We start from the raw sequence: 12,550 nt of genomic DNA, 5'->3' as shown, positions 1-12,550 counted from the left end.
TTGGCTTCCTCCATTCCTGAGAGCATGTTCAATTTTATCCATATTACACTTCTTTATGTCAGCTGTCTTACGCTTGTTGATTAACTTGGAAAGTTGTGCCAGTTCTATTCTAGCTGTAGGGTTAGAAGCTTTCATACATTGGCGTTTCTTCATCAGATCATTAGTCTCCTGCAATAGCTTACTGGCATCCTGTCTAACGGAGTTACCCTCGACTTCTATTGCACATTCCTTAATGATGCCCATAAGATTGTCGTTCATATCTTCAACAGTAAGGTCCTCTTCCTGAGTTAAGGCCGAATACCTGTTCTGTAGCTGGATCCGGAATTCCTCTATTTTCCTTCTTACCGGTAACTCCTTGATCGGCTTCTTGTGCACCAGTTTCTTCCGTTCCCTCCTCAAGTCTAGGCTAATTCGAGTTATTACCATCCTAAGGTCCTCCTGTATTTGTTAATAACCCTGTACTCCGGCATCTTCCACTGTTTATCTACAGGAAAAACAGCATCTGCTGCGGTAATAGAAATAAAGCAGTATTCTACAGACGCTACACTTCCGAAGACTTCGAACACTTGTTTTCATTTCGAGGCAGACGCAAATTTATTGACAGGAACTTTTAGTGGCCAAGAATGATTTGACTTAGCAAGATCTTGCGGGGTTCATGATACATGTACGGAGATAAAAACAACGTTAGGAAATAGTTGATGGTGATGCATGTGTTTTTTTTTTCGCATACAATTTAGTATCGAGAAAGCGTGAGAACAGGCGGCCAGGAAGGCTTTCATGAAAAACATGACACCAATTAGAATATGTCTCTAATTATGGAACAAAATATATCTTAGAGCAAAACCTCATTATGCATTTCGCTTTTCAAAGTGAAGTCTAGTACTGCGCACGCGAAAAAAAGTAGCAGTGTTTTCTTGTTTTTAACGTTGCTAACTATTCAAAAATATGCTTCTGCAATGAGGCAGGCGAGCGCAAGCAGAAAAAAATACAGATATCGCGTTTCATTCACTGTACTTGGAGGATGTGATTGGACCAGCTGAACCACTTGAAGAGTGGGAATTGTCCAACTTTCACCATTGTGAGTTAAAAGCAGTGAAACTAACCGGTATTTACAAGCTCCGGAGTAGAGTTGGAATGCAATGTCAGGCCCAACTTCGCAACTCTGTTGCCCACAGATGTGCAGTGTGCAGGCGGCTGTATTAAATGGTAATGCCTGCTACGCAGCGAGTTGTCGTGCTTCTGTTATTTTTTTTCCTTGGGCCGGCATAGATGCAATCGCAACACCGGGTAAATATATATACCAATGGCCCGAAATTGGCACTAGTTTATTTTCGTGACAGGATATTACTCATAATTGGCAGCACTAATATTTTCAGATAAACTAGACGCCCTTGTGTGCTTTGTTTTTATCTTTTTCTCACACCCGCAATAACCTATCATCGCAGCCGTACGTGGTCTTCTTGGGGGTTCTCGCGGCGCAGCCGACATGGCGGGAACCGGATTGAGCCTGTTACAAGGAACCAGAACCGGCAGACGCATTGGACGCTTCGGAAGACGTGAGTCGCATACGCTAGTCGGCAGAGTGAAGGAAGACTAATTCCCCTAACGTAAGAAGTTAAGCCAGAAAATTAGGCACAAACAATCGGCAATGCTATTCAAAGTAAGGGATTAGCCTGACGCTTCTTAAAAGCCTTGAATTGTTTTTCATGCTATGCAACCAGCATATATTGCAAGTGGCTGCATAGAGGTGCTTCCCAGTAACCTCGACAAGAAGCAGCTAATGTTGTCAAATATAACGTTCATATAGATAGTCCGCGCATACAGTCCAAATTATGTAAAATTTAACGTAACTTACTTAAGAAACTAAAATTCGTGATGCGTCCCGCAGCAGAAAACTTTCCGTGATTCCAGAGATTCAAGAAAATGGGGTGAAACAAAATTTTTAGCACCCAAAATATTTGTTGCATTAAGGCGATGTGATATGATCTTACCTGCCGCAAACCGGCCATCTCTGGCGCGGGGCGCAACAGGATCCAAGCGTGTGAACGTCATTCATTGTGGTTTGCGGCGTGCCGGTGAATATTGCTTCTTTAATACGTATTCTGTTCTTTCATAGGCCTGACACTACGTTTAGTTCGAAATAGGGACTCCTTGGAAAGAAGACTAGGGCGCCGCAGTGAGAGAAAACGGCGGTCTGTTCCGGTAAATTTGAAGTTGCCTGCAACCATGCTATCCACAAGCATCATGGATGAGGTTCCAGGTATGTAGGCCCATGTAGGCCTTCTGCGGCAGTATTTCTATTGTATTTGCGATCACGGCTTCAGTAGGTGCGAAAGTGTCTGCGCCAAATTTTTACCGTTACATGCAGGTTAGTTTAGGCGTTCATCGTTTCCAGAAAGTCCAATCTACTGATCAATGGCCGGTGGTGTTTGCAGGCTGTGGCAGATTCACGAATTCGGGCTTGATGCTTATCTTGCATGCCGTTAGTTGAAGCAGCCACATCCTCCTTTTTAGGCCGTTTAGGCAATCATGTTGCAGAAAAGTAGCAACTTGTTAATAATTTGAAATAGATCGTTCTCGTCACATTTATTGAGACGTGCTTTGGATGAATGCTGTGATGTTTGCAACAATTGAGGCTACACAGAGCCTACGACAAGGAGAATGTGTTTTTAATGCTTATTACATACTTCACCTACATATAATGGGGGATATAGTTTATTGTGGTGGTCACTCAATTTTTTCCTCCATTGCGTTATTCTTTTTCTTTTTTTCTGTTTTCACATTTTACACTGACTGCATTGGGATTCTGTTCTGGCTTGTGAGCCCCCGTTGCTTGTGTGATGTTTCACAACAAGTCCGAGAACGTGAATAACAAGACTTTCAAGAGCCCTTTGGTGCATTGGCAACGTGTAAAAAATATGGAACAGCTTTGTGGGCATCTTTGAGGTAATTAAGTGAAATGAAATGGAATTTAAATCACCCATAAGGGCGTTTGTAATGTTCACGTCGTGATAATACCTACTGAACAGCATAATAATACAACTTTGGCTTCGTTTAGGGTCTCTAAAGTACAATAAATATCCATCTTTGGACATGCATTGCCCGCGCAGGCCCGATTGGATTAGGCTACAATACTACAAAAAAACAACAAAGAGCGATAGGCGTGGTTGGGATCGGTTCAGAGATTAGTATGGGTCAACGTGCGTGGTTACTTACTTGTGCAGAAAATACTGGATGTAAACACCATGCAGATGATAAAAGCTATCGGTAATGTCAAAGCACGGAACACGGTATAGTAGTCGAGACTGATAAGGTAATGATCTAGCCATTCAACTAACAACCCCCCAAATAACGTACAATCGGCGTCAAAAGCTTGCGGGCCACGACATTTGTAAAGACGTGAAATACACGATCGCTTGCTAACCATAACGAGAAAAACAGTGAAACCCTATGCACTTTTTCTACAGGCTGTATTTCTGTTACAGCTGCATCATTTTTTAGAGCGCAGCTCTTTGGCGTCCGTTCCTGGGTTTCGCGTCGTCGTCGGCGTTGTCGTCGGCCTCGTAACCAGCTCCGCCCCCCTTTCATCCCCCCAGCGCTAGCAGCGACCGACTGATACCGCTGGATGCCGCTGACGCCGCTAGAGAGTCAAGATAACGTGACTGCATAGAACACCGTCGCCACCATGCAGAAAGAGGAGGAAAGGGTCCCCCCCCCCCCCCTGTTCTTGTGTGGCGGATAGGGTGCTCTTCAGTTGCCGACGCGCCAGTTATTTCACGTAGGCCCCGGCACGTCGACGAATACGTGACCACCTTCCCACGGCTAGACCTGGTTCTTAGCGCTGCGGAAGCGAGGGTATCATATTGTTTGTGTCGGCATCGGCGGCGTTGTCCCTGAAACCAACTCCGCAGCTGGGGTTGACTCACTATCGGCGTCAGCGGCATCAGTCAGTCGCTGCTATCTCTTCCCTCCTCCCTTTATCGTGTTGTCCGCTTGCTGCGCGCGCTTCTGCCCCCATCGTTTGCCGCTGGGTGTACACGCCGCCCCCCTCCCCCCTCTTCCTGCGAGTCTCCGGTTGTCAAAGCGCCGGCTCGAACTTAATTCCTTTCTTCGCTCCTCCTCCAATGCAACCCCTGTGCGGTGGCAATCAGAGAGCCAGATCGGTGGCGGCGGATCTGTATATGTGCACCGCCCGAGCCGAAATTGCCGCTGCCGTTCGCCCTGTGCGGTGGCAATCAGAGAGCCAGATCGGTGGCGGCGGATCTGTATATGTGCACCGCCCGAGCCGAAATTGCCGCTGCCGTTCGCCACTGCGAAATTATCTGCCAGTTCTTTCTGAGCCATGAGCGAGACGACCGATGGAAGTCCTCCGTCTGCTGCTGCTGCTGCTGCTGCTAAACGAGCTGCCAGAGCAGAGGCCCAGCGCCGTCGCCGTCAGAATCCAGAGGTGCGTGCCGCCGAAGCAGAAGCTTACCGTCGCCGCCGTCGAGATGATCCAGGAGTACGGGAAATATAAAAAAAAAATTCTGTGATAGCGCATACATGTGTTGCTCGATTTCTTTGCCTCAATCTATCGAAAAGGTGAAACAGCTTATTTGCTGCGCTCAAATTTCGCATTAGGAAGTAACGTAATCGTCGGTAATTTTTTTTGTTACCCGGTTGATAGCACAATTCCAACTACTGAGATAAATTACTTGACGAGGCGGCCACAGCTTTAGGAGAAATCAAAATGCTCAATTAAATAAATACCATAATTACGCTACTTACCTTTTCAGATGACCACATTACGACACATTTTTCATTCAACAACGTGTAGCTAGTGGGTATGCAAGGCATAGTGACTTGAAACATATTGGGAAGATGACACTGATTCCGAGATTCCCTCCGTCAAACTTGTGGACCATATAAACTGTTTATTTCACTTCATATATTAACAAAACGCTATCTTAATCATTTAGGCGCGAAAGTAACAGGAACGGCAATGCATATTGTCAGGCACTTTGAAAATAATATAACGAAAGTGATGTAGTCTGCAGAATTCTTTCCAAGTTCATAAGCCTTGCCAACCTACCGCCTACAATTTCTCAATGGAAATATGTGCCGGATACGTCAAATAATAAAGATAATTTTTACAGTTGTGCGTAATTAAGTCAGACGGCGCGATTCTGATAATTACTCAAATAAGAAGTTTGATTTCTCGTAGAAGTAATGGCCACCTCATCGCGTAATTTATCTGAAGGGTTTGAATTGTGATATCTTCCAGAGGACTTTGTTTTTAAATTTGGTGTAGGTAAAAGAAGCACCTAGTATACTAGATTGTGAGTCCGAGTACCAGGCTATGCATCGAGACTACCGCAATAAGCTTTTGATGCCGGCTCTACTTAACAAAGGCGATGACGTAGTTACAGTGTATAGAAACATTCCTTGTGAACAGTAACTAGTGCGTCACTCATTCTTCTATATGATTGCACCGACTTGTGCATGCTTTTATTTTAACAGTCCTAAATCTTTTCTTTTGTACTTTGCTCCGTGACATCTGGACATGCTTTGCTTCTGCTTTAATGATGTGTTAGATACATTTGAAATTGCTAAATTTCACTAACATTTTCACTAAATGTTCTGCCTTTCTTGTTATTTTCACATGTGATTGCGGCATTGCCAGCCCTAACAATGGCCAACCTTCTCGTACTTTACATTTATTCAAGGATAAGAAAACACAGAGAACTGAAGAAAGAAAGCAGGGAGCATTACAAATTCCAGGTCCGCTTGGCCGCCCTGGGTGTCTACCAAGTTTACATTTCCTAATTCCCCGAGTTTTCCAAGTTTTGCCTGAGCAACTTTGCAAATTTCCCTGAAGGAGCCAGAACTTTGTTTTATGTCAAGACAGGTTGACACCATGTTGCCCGATGCTGTAACTCTCTAGTAAGCATGTTGAAACAAAAAAAAATGACTTAGTCTAGTTTGAATAATAAGGAGTAATATCTATTTCATTTAAAAAGAAAACAAAAGGAAGGCGTTAGTAAAATGCACAGCGAAAAAAAATGGTAAAACCCATCCCAAATTGAGTCCAACATCTTCAAATACGAATGAAAAGGAGATGCATAAAAAAGTAAATATTTTTCAATATGAGCTATTTCTATTAACTGATAGCAAGCCCATCGGTATGAGGCCTGAACTTTGTCACAACTAAGATTCTCTTTCAGCAGCTGGGAAGCCAACCTCAACTGTCGTGACATACTCTCAGCCCGTACACAACGTCTCAGTGTTGGGTTTCACTGCTTTAAAGAGTTTATTTTGGTTTGGATGAGGAACACGGGCATCTCAGCGTCAGCCAACACTGTTTCTTGAGCTCAAGCTCCTTCAAAGAGGCGGTGGCACGCTTCCTTTCCCTGTAATTCCGCAGTGCGTCGATCCTTTCTGTTCTCATCTTCCTTCTGCCCCGCGTTCACCCTATGGATGATTTGAAGCATCCTCTAGGTCAGTTGTACAGTCAAGGTCCGATTTTTCGTATCCCCTGGGGGCCGCAAAAACATCCGAAAAATCGGGCACCCCGCAAAAATGAATGCATGTCTTTAACTGTCCTTAAAGGTTAAAATTGCCACAGACACATCGGAAAAAGCTCTTAAGGCCTGCCAATACACCTATTAGGCATATCGGCGCTCGTACTTTGACAGGGGATGGGCGTGCAGGCGTGTATAATTAAGGAATACATACTCTGTCCCGTGACAATTGCCCCTTCCCACGCTTGTTATGCTTCACTGCCTAACACTGCTGTACGGAGGCTAAGCTAACTTTCGGAGACTGGCATTACGCAACGCGTTGTGCTCTGTGACCTTCGAAGCCAATCACGAGGATTACAAAGGCGGAGTCGGTGCCATTGCTGACAGCGGCGAATTCTTTCAATGAAAAACACAGCACCGCACGGCAAGAAGCTTAATAGCGAACGTACAAGCAGCTAGGACTAACGTTGCCGCGGTGGTGGCGGCTGCCAGCGGATCTGCGTGCGAGAGTGCCGGTTCGGGGCGGCGAGATAATCCAAATAGCGGCGGTGGTGGCTTTGATTAATGCCATTTCAGACCTGCAGCCCGGCCATATACATTGACTATATGCAGTACGTGGTCGTGCCGCAAAGCCGTGCGAATTATCGGGCATGGCCGAAAAATCGGGCGTCTGGAAAATCGGTCGTTAACTACTCTGGCAATACCTCGTGCTGATGACACGGCGTGAATGACGATTCGCTGCGATTACTCTGTTACTGGAGCCAGCATTAACACAGATTTCGTTCCCTTTCAATGAAGTTACAGCTAATTTTCGCTGATAGAAGCACAAATTCCCTGAGTTTTTTTTTTAGTATTTCCAGACTATTCAATTTCCCTGAGAATTCCCGGTTTTCTCGGTTTTCCCGGTTTTCCCGGTTAGTAGACATCCTTTTACCCTATGTTCAGGGACGGGGACGGGGGAAAGAAAGATGAGAACGAGAACACAGGGTCGTACACGGCCAGACAAGCGTGCACTGGCACACTCACTGTCAGTCGTGGACTTAAGGTTGCCTTGCCAAGACCCCAACATTTTCTTCACAACCTGGTCTGACATTGAAACGCATAACTGACGTTAAAACGAAGGTCACCAAAAAAGCAAACATGAAAACAACAAGATAAAAAAAAACATCCATGAAGACACGGGGCGTCCAAGTTTTCGTGCGCATTCTTTCAGCAGCAATTACGTCTCACAGCAGGTACCAACAAGGCTAACAAGTTCTTCGGGTCTAGCGCTGCTGAGCATGGTGTCACGAGTTCGATCCCCGCTGCGATGCCGCCGCCTTTCGATGGGCGTGGTATGAAAACAGGCCCGTGAATAAAGCTTGCCATGGACGTTAATGATTCGGAGGTGGTCAAAAGTAAAACAGAACACTCAACTAAGGCGTGCTTTATAACAGACTGTACAGTTACGGAACACTACGCCCCATAATTCGATTTTTGAATAATTATATGTCGCTTAGGGGCGGCTGAGCCTTTGAGATGGAAAATCTAGCTGAGAAGCGAACGAGGAGCAACGGCATAGGATGGGGCCTATAGCTTTATCAGCGCAAACCGGTGATGCCACTCAGATACTTTGGTGAGCGGTTGTTGGGGAAGAACCAGGCAGCAAGTTCAAGTTACGATTTCGTGGTCGCCTGCAGACGGGGATATATTGCAGGAAAACGAAGAACCCTTTACTAAGATTATTATGCAACTGAAATAACTTTACGTTGTTAGAGCTAATTCCTTACCATATAATAGTGTCTATCATTACCCTTAGATTACTTCCCACGGCTTTAAATCCTAGTTACTAAAGCATCGCTGCATTTGCGTACTTTACCGGGTTCGGAGTCACTGCCTGGTTGCTTGGTCAGCCACTATGTCGCCGGTTATAGTTCTTAATGTAAACGCAAAGGTTATAAGAAAGCACCCGCGAATTGGCTTGTATTACCCTTATATGTTAGAGAAGTATGCCCACCTTTGGCCTGCGTAAGCAATGACGTGAACCAGCAGACCCCCCCCCCCCCATCTCCAAACAATACCCATCTCCTAATGAAATGATAAAATATCATTTAATGCTTCATTTAATCACTTTATTTTTTTGTTTACCCACTGATTATGTGGCACTGGCTGTGTGCCTGTCCTTCGGCAATCTTCCAGAATGGGCGTGTCTCACCGATTCCTGCATCAAACTGATCAAACGAAACCAAAGCAGTCTTCGTATAGCATCAAATAGGCCTTATGACTCACCAAAGCTTGCGTTCACATTTATTCGGAGGTGTACTTTGCACCTGCATAACTTCATTGCATTTTTGCAACTTCACTGCATTTGCAACTTCACTGCATTTCAACTTCATTGCAACTTCATTGCAACTTCATTGCAACTTCACTGCATTTTTTTGCGTTTTTCTCAAACAGATCACTTGAAGATGGTGCACTGCGGTCATCACGAAGTGCCCAACCGTGGACACGACAGAGACCGCTTCTGTCATCCGGAGGCCACTTGGAGGACAGTACTGCGCATGCGCCCAGAGTGTGTCTGCGCGCCAGGATACGTACGCAATTCATGGGGCGACTGCATAAGCTACGACCAGTGTTACCACTGCATCGACAAGCACCACCTCAACATGGACTACAACTTGTGCGAATCGCAGTGCCCTCTCGTGTGCAACCAGCCCATAAACACAAACTGCCCGGACACGTGCTACCAGGAGTGCGCCTGCAGACCGGGCTACATTAGGTACGCTCGTTTATATGCACTCTTTGAGCTTTTTCGCAGCGATAATGCCGCCGTATACGCTAATCGACCAAGTCCGCCATAAGACTTAGGCTTTTGCGTATTTCTGCGCCCTTATCAACGCACCTACCTGTATTATTTTGTCTGACAATACCCTCAGTATTTACGCAGCTTAAAAAGTAGTGGTGGAACGAAAAAAATATTACGGGTAACGTTAGAAAACATGAAAACTGCGGTGAGGATTCGAGAGAGAGGGGGTAGCTGACATCCTTGTTGTAGAAATGGAGCTGGGCAGGGCCATGGAAGCAATAAGACAGAACATTGTTGGTCTATTAGTCAATGAGTGCCAAGAAAAAGCAAAATTACTTCATGACGGCAGAGAGGTGATGTGCTGTAATTGGAAACTTCGCTGGCCTGGTATGGGGACGGCTGCCGCAATACAGAGGTAGTGAGAGACCGCTCGGATCGTTTACGGGGTAGCGTTCGTTCCACGCGCGCGTTGTTTGCACGCGCGCCTGACTCAGCGACAGCCGATCGCGGCGCTGCTGTGGGCCATGCAATCGACGCGCCGAATTACACAGAGGGTGAATTCGGCCGCTGCTGCGTGGGACACCAGAAACAACGGAGTATATTTGCGCCGCAATCGCTATCAGTGCGTGATATAAGAGACGCCAGGCAAGTCCTAAAATGGCCATAAACGTTTTAACGCTAATTAGGGCGCACATTTTTACATTTTATGTGTAACTTGTAGGTATACAATAAGTATAGCGCGAGAACTTCGATGTTCTCAACGCGTATATCTAGGCCTAAATTCGGCGTCAGCCAGAGTGGCACATACGTGAGCGAAACGCAAGTAACTGCAGGGCCAGCTCTCATGTTATAACATGCATGAGATGAAACCTTGCTCGAAAACTGAGTTTGGAATGATCCCATGAAGTTTATTAACCTCGATGCTACCTGCCGATCAAACGAAAAATCACCACAACGTTTAAGCCTGCCTGTTTGGCTGCTAGCACTGCTTTACCCCATAATGGTCAAGTACAGTTACACGTCAAGCTAGGATTAGAACAACTTGCTCACCGTTATTTCTGGCCATGGAAAGTACACTTGTCAAAAAACAATGCAATGTTGTTTTAGTTTGAACTTCAGAAGTACGGTAAAGATTATTCTGTAATTGTTTTACTGAACAATGTACTATTGAAACTTCTCTCCATCGTATAAAAAGCGCAATAAGGGACTATGCCTTCAGTTTCTCAAGCTTAAATCTGAAATTTTAGGTATAAAACTAAGCGCACAACTTAAAATACTTCAGGCATTGTAGCCGACGTATGCAGCTCTTGTTATCTACAAAATCCGAAAAAAGGGCACGCCTTGCGAGTGGCTGTGGCTCCAGTGCACGGTTGACACTTTTTTTCTTGTTTTTTGTTTTTGTTTTAATGCTTGCAGGGTGCATCCCAACGGCGGCCCTTGCGTCAGCATCAAGAAATGCCTGCCGGGATGTTCCGGGCTCAACCAGTACTTCGCTCTCTGCGTCTCTCCATGTCCCGCGACCTGCGCGAACCCGTTCCCAACGCAGTGTGCCAAGTTCTGCGCCGGCGAAGGATGCGTCTGTAAGCCTGGCTACGTCATCTTGCAGCACGAACCGCTCGTGTGCGTTCGGCCGGAAGAGTGCCCAGGATTCCGAAACATGTGCCACGGAGAGAACCAAGTGTACACCCCATGCAGGTCTCGTTGTCCGGAGACTTGTTGGGACAAACAGCCTCTGGCGTGCCCGGCCGGTTGTGCTGGCGCCGGCTGCGCATGCAAGCCGGGATTTGTGATCGAGAATGCCAATCCGCTTGTCTGCGTCCACCGCGAACAGTGCGCCGTGTTTAACCACACTTCCCATTTGATGCACACGAAGACGCCGTAAGCGTGACTTCCTGCTGTGGTGCGGTGGCGGTTTCACGAAGGCCTAGATTTCTTTGTACTGAAAAGGCGCAAGTAAACGAATTCCCTCAGCCTAGTGTGTTCGAAGCGTCAACACCTGTCCTATTTTGGAGCAATAGGTTTAACCCCATGAACCCCCCGAGCAGGTTTGTGTTGAACATGCAAATATCCATAAATATTTCCGATATGCTTTCGTGTATGAATGAGGGAATTCCGCATCTTGAAGGCTCATGGGTCCGCGAAAATAAAGGTCCATATGTATTCCGACATGTTAAGCAATCCTATTTCAAGCACCTTCTTTATGAATTCTTCCTCTGTAGTCACGTTTAGTGCAACTTGGGCGTGAGACACCTACCCAGCAAAAGGGTCTGCCACTTCCAAACTAGGGGCTCTTGAAAATGCTACTAAAAAGCTTTCTAAGAATGATCCATAGACTTCAAACCATGAATATGTCACATTTGCACAAGTATATCATGTTTATCTTGTACAAATATTTGCTTGCGAAAACACATGTTCATATGTTCGAAAGTACACTCAAAATATACTAATTTTTATTATCTTTCAAATTTTTTCTTTCGATTTGCGACGTGGTCAGCCAGCAAACTACTACACGATACCACCAAGCCAAATTCGTAATTTCTGAGTTTGAGCGTTAAATGCTGCAACCGTGTGGTAACGGAAGCAAACGAAACGAGAAAAAGGTCGTTCTAAATACGTAGTTTAATTCGCTCAGCACGCTCACGTAAAATACGCGAGCGCAAATAAAACAGTTCATAGGTTCGCCGCAGCAGGGAGGCGGCACTCACCAGCGACGAGCTGGCCGAACAGCTTTAGGCTGTCCGGAAAGCCGAACATGCCGCCCGCGCCCAAGGACTCCGAGCCGTCATCTGAAGCACCATGACAGTCACAATCATCGACGGAGGGTCCATGGCATGGCGCAGGGACAATCCCCTTTTTCCCCGTCTCAACCCGAAGGAAAACAGCCGGACCAGCTTTCAATAATGTTGATTATCTTTCTTATAGGTTGAAAATTTCTTATCTGAGTACCATTCAGATCAAATCCAGATGGCAACGCACAAACTATCACACTTCTGCGTTTGGCAGTCGGCTCGACCACACTGCGTTATCTGCTCAGATATCAATATTTCATTGGCTCGGCAAGTGTCGATTTTTCTCTTGTAGACTATGTGAGCATTACTATGTAGACTATGTGACCATAAATCTGCAGGCATAGACGAAATTGTATGGGCGTGGCAAGCGCTGTCCTTGCGATGCAAGTCGGCGAGATACCTTTTACCGTCTCAAGCATGAAAAACCGTAATTATCACAAACTGCTTTCACGGCGCCACGTATTCAGACACCTGCC

General features: G+C 45.9%; 1 protein-coding gene across 4 annotated transcripts in view; it reads left to right on the top strand.

Annotated features, from left to right (window-relative positions):
• Positions 1–11,463, top strand: part of LOC142563941 (uncharacterized) — a 29,531-nt gene extending 18,068 nt beyond the window's left edge. For all 4 annotated transcript variants that reach the window (XM_075674686.1, XM_075674685.1, XM_075674688.1 and 1 more), the window contains 4 exons: positions 1,446–1,556; positions 2,117–2,260; positions 8,937–9,258; positions 10,702–11,463. In XM_075674686.1, coding sequence (XP_075530801.1) covers positions 1,446–1,556; positions 2,117–2,260; positions 8,937–9,258; positions 10,702–11,167 — 1,043 coding nt within the window. In that variant the 3' untranslated portion in view covers positions 11,168–11,463. The remainder of the gene's footprint in view (positions 1–1,445; positions 1,557–2,116; positions 2,261–8,936; positions 9,259–10,701) is intronic.
• Positions 11,464–12,550: the final 1,087 nt, after the last annotated feature.

This window comes from Dermacentor variabilis, chromosome 11, assembly GCF_050947875.1.
Source record: "Dermacentor variabilis isolate Ectoservices chromosome 11, ASM5094787v1, whole genome shotgun sequence".
Taxonomy (NCBI): Eukaryota; Metazoa; Arthropoda; class Arachnida; order Ixodida; family Ixodidae; genus Dermacentor; species Dermacentor variabilis.
Note: the sequence above shows the minus strand (reverse complement) of the source record. Positions and strands in the feature narration are given on the sequence as shown.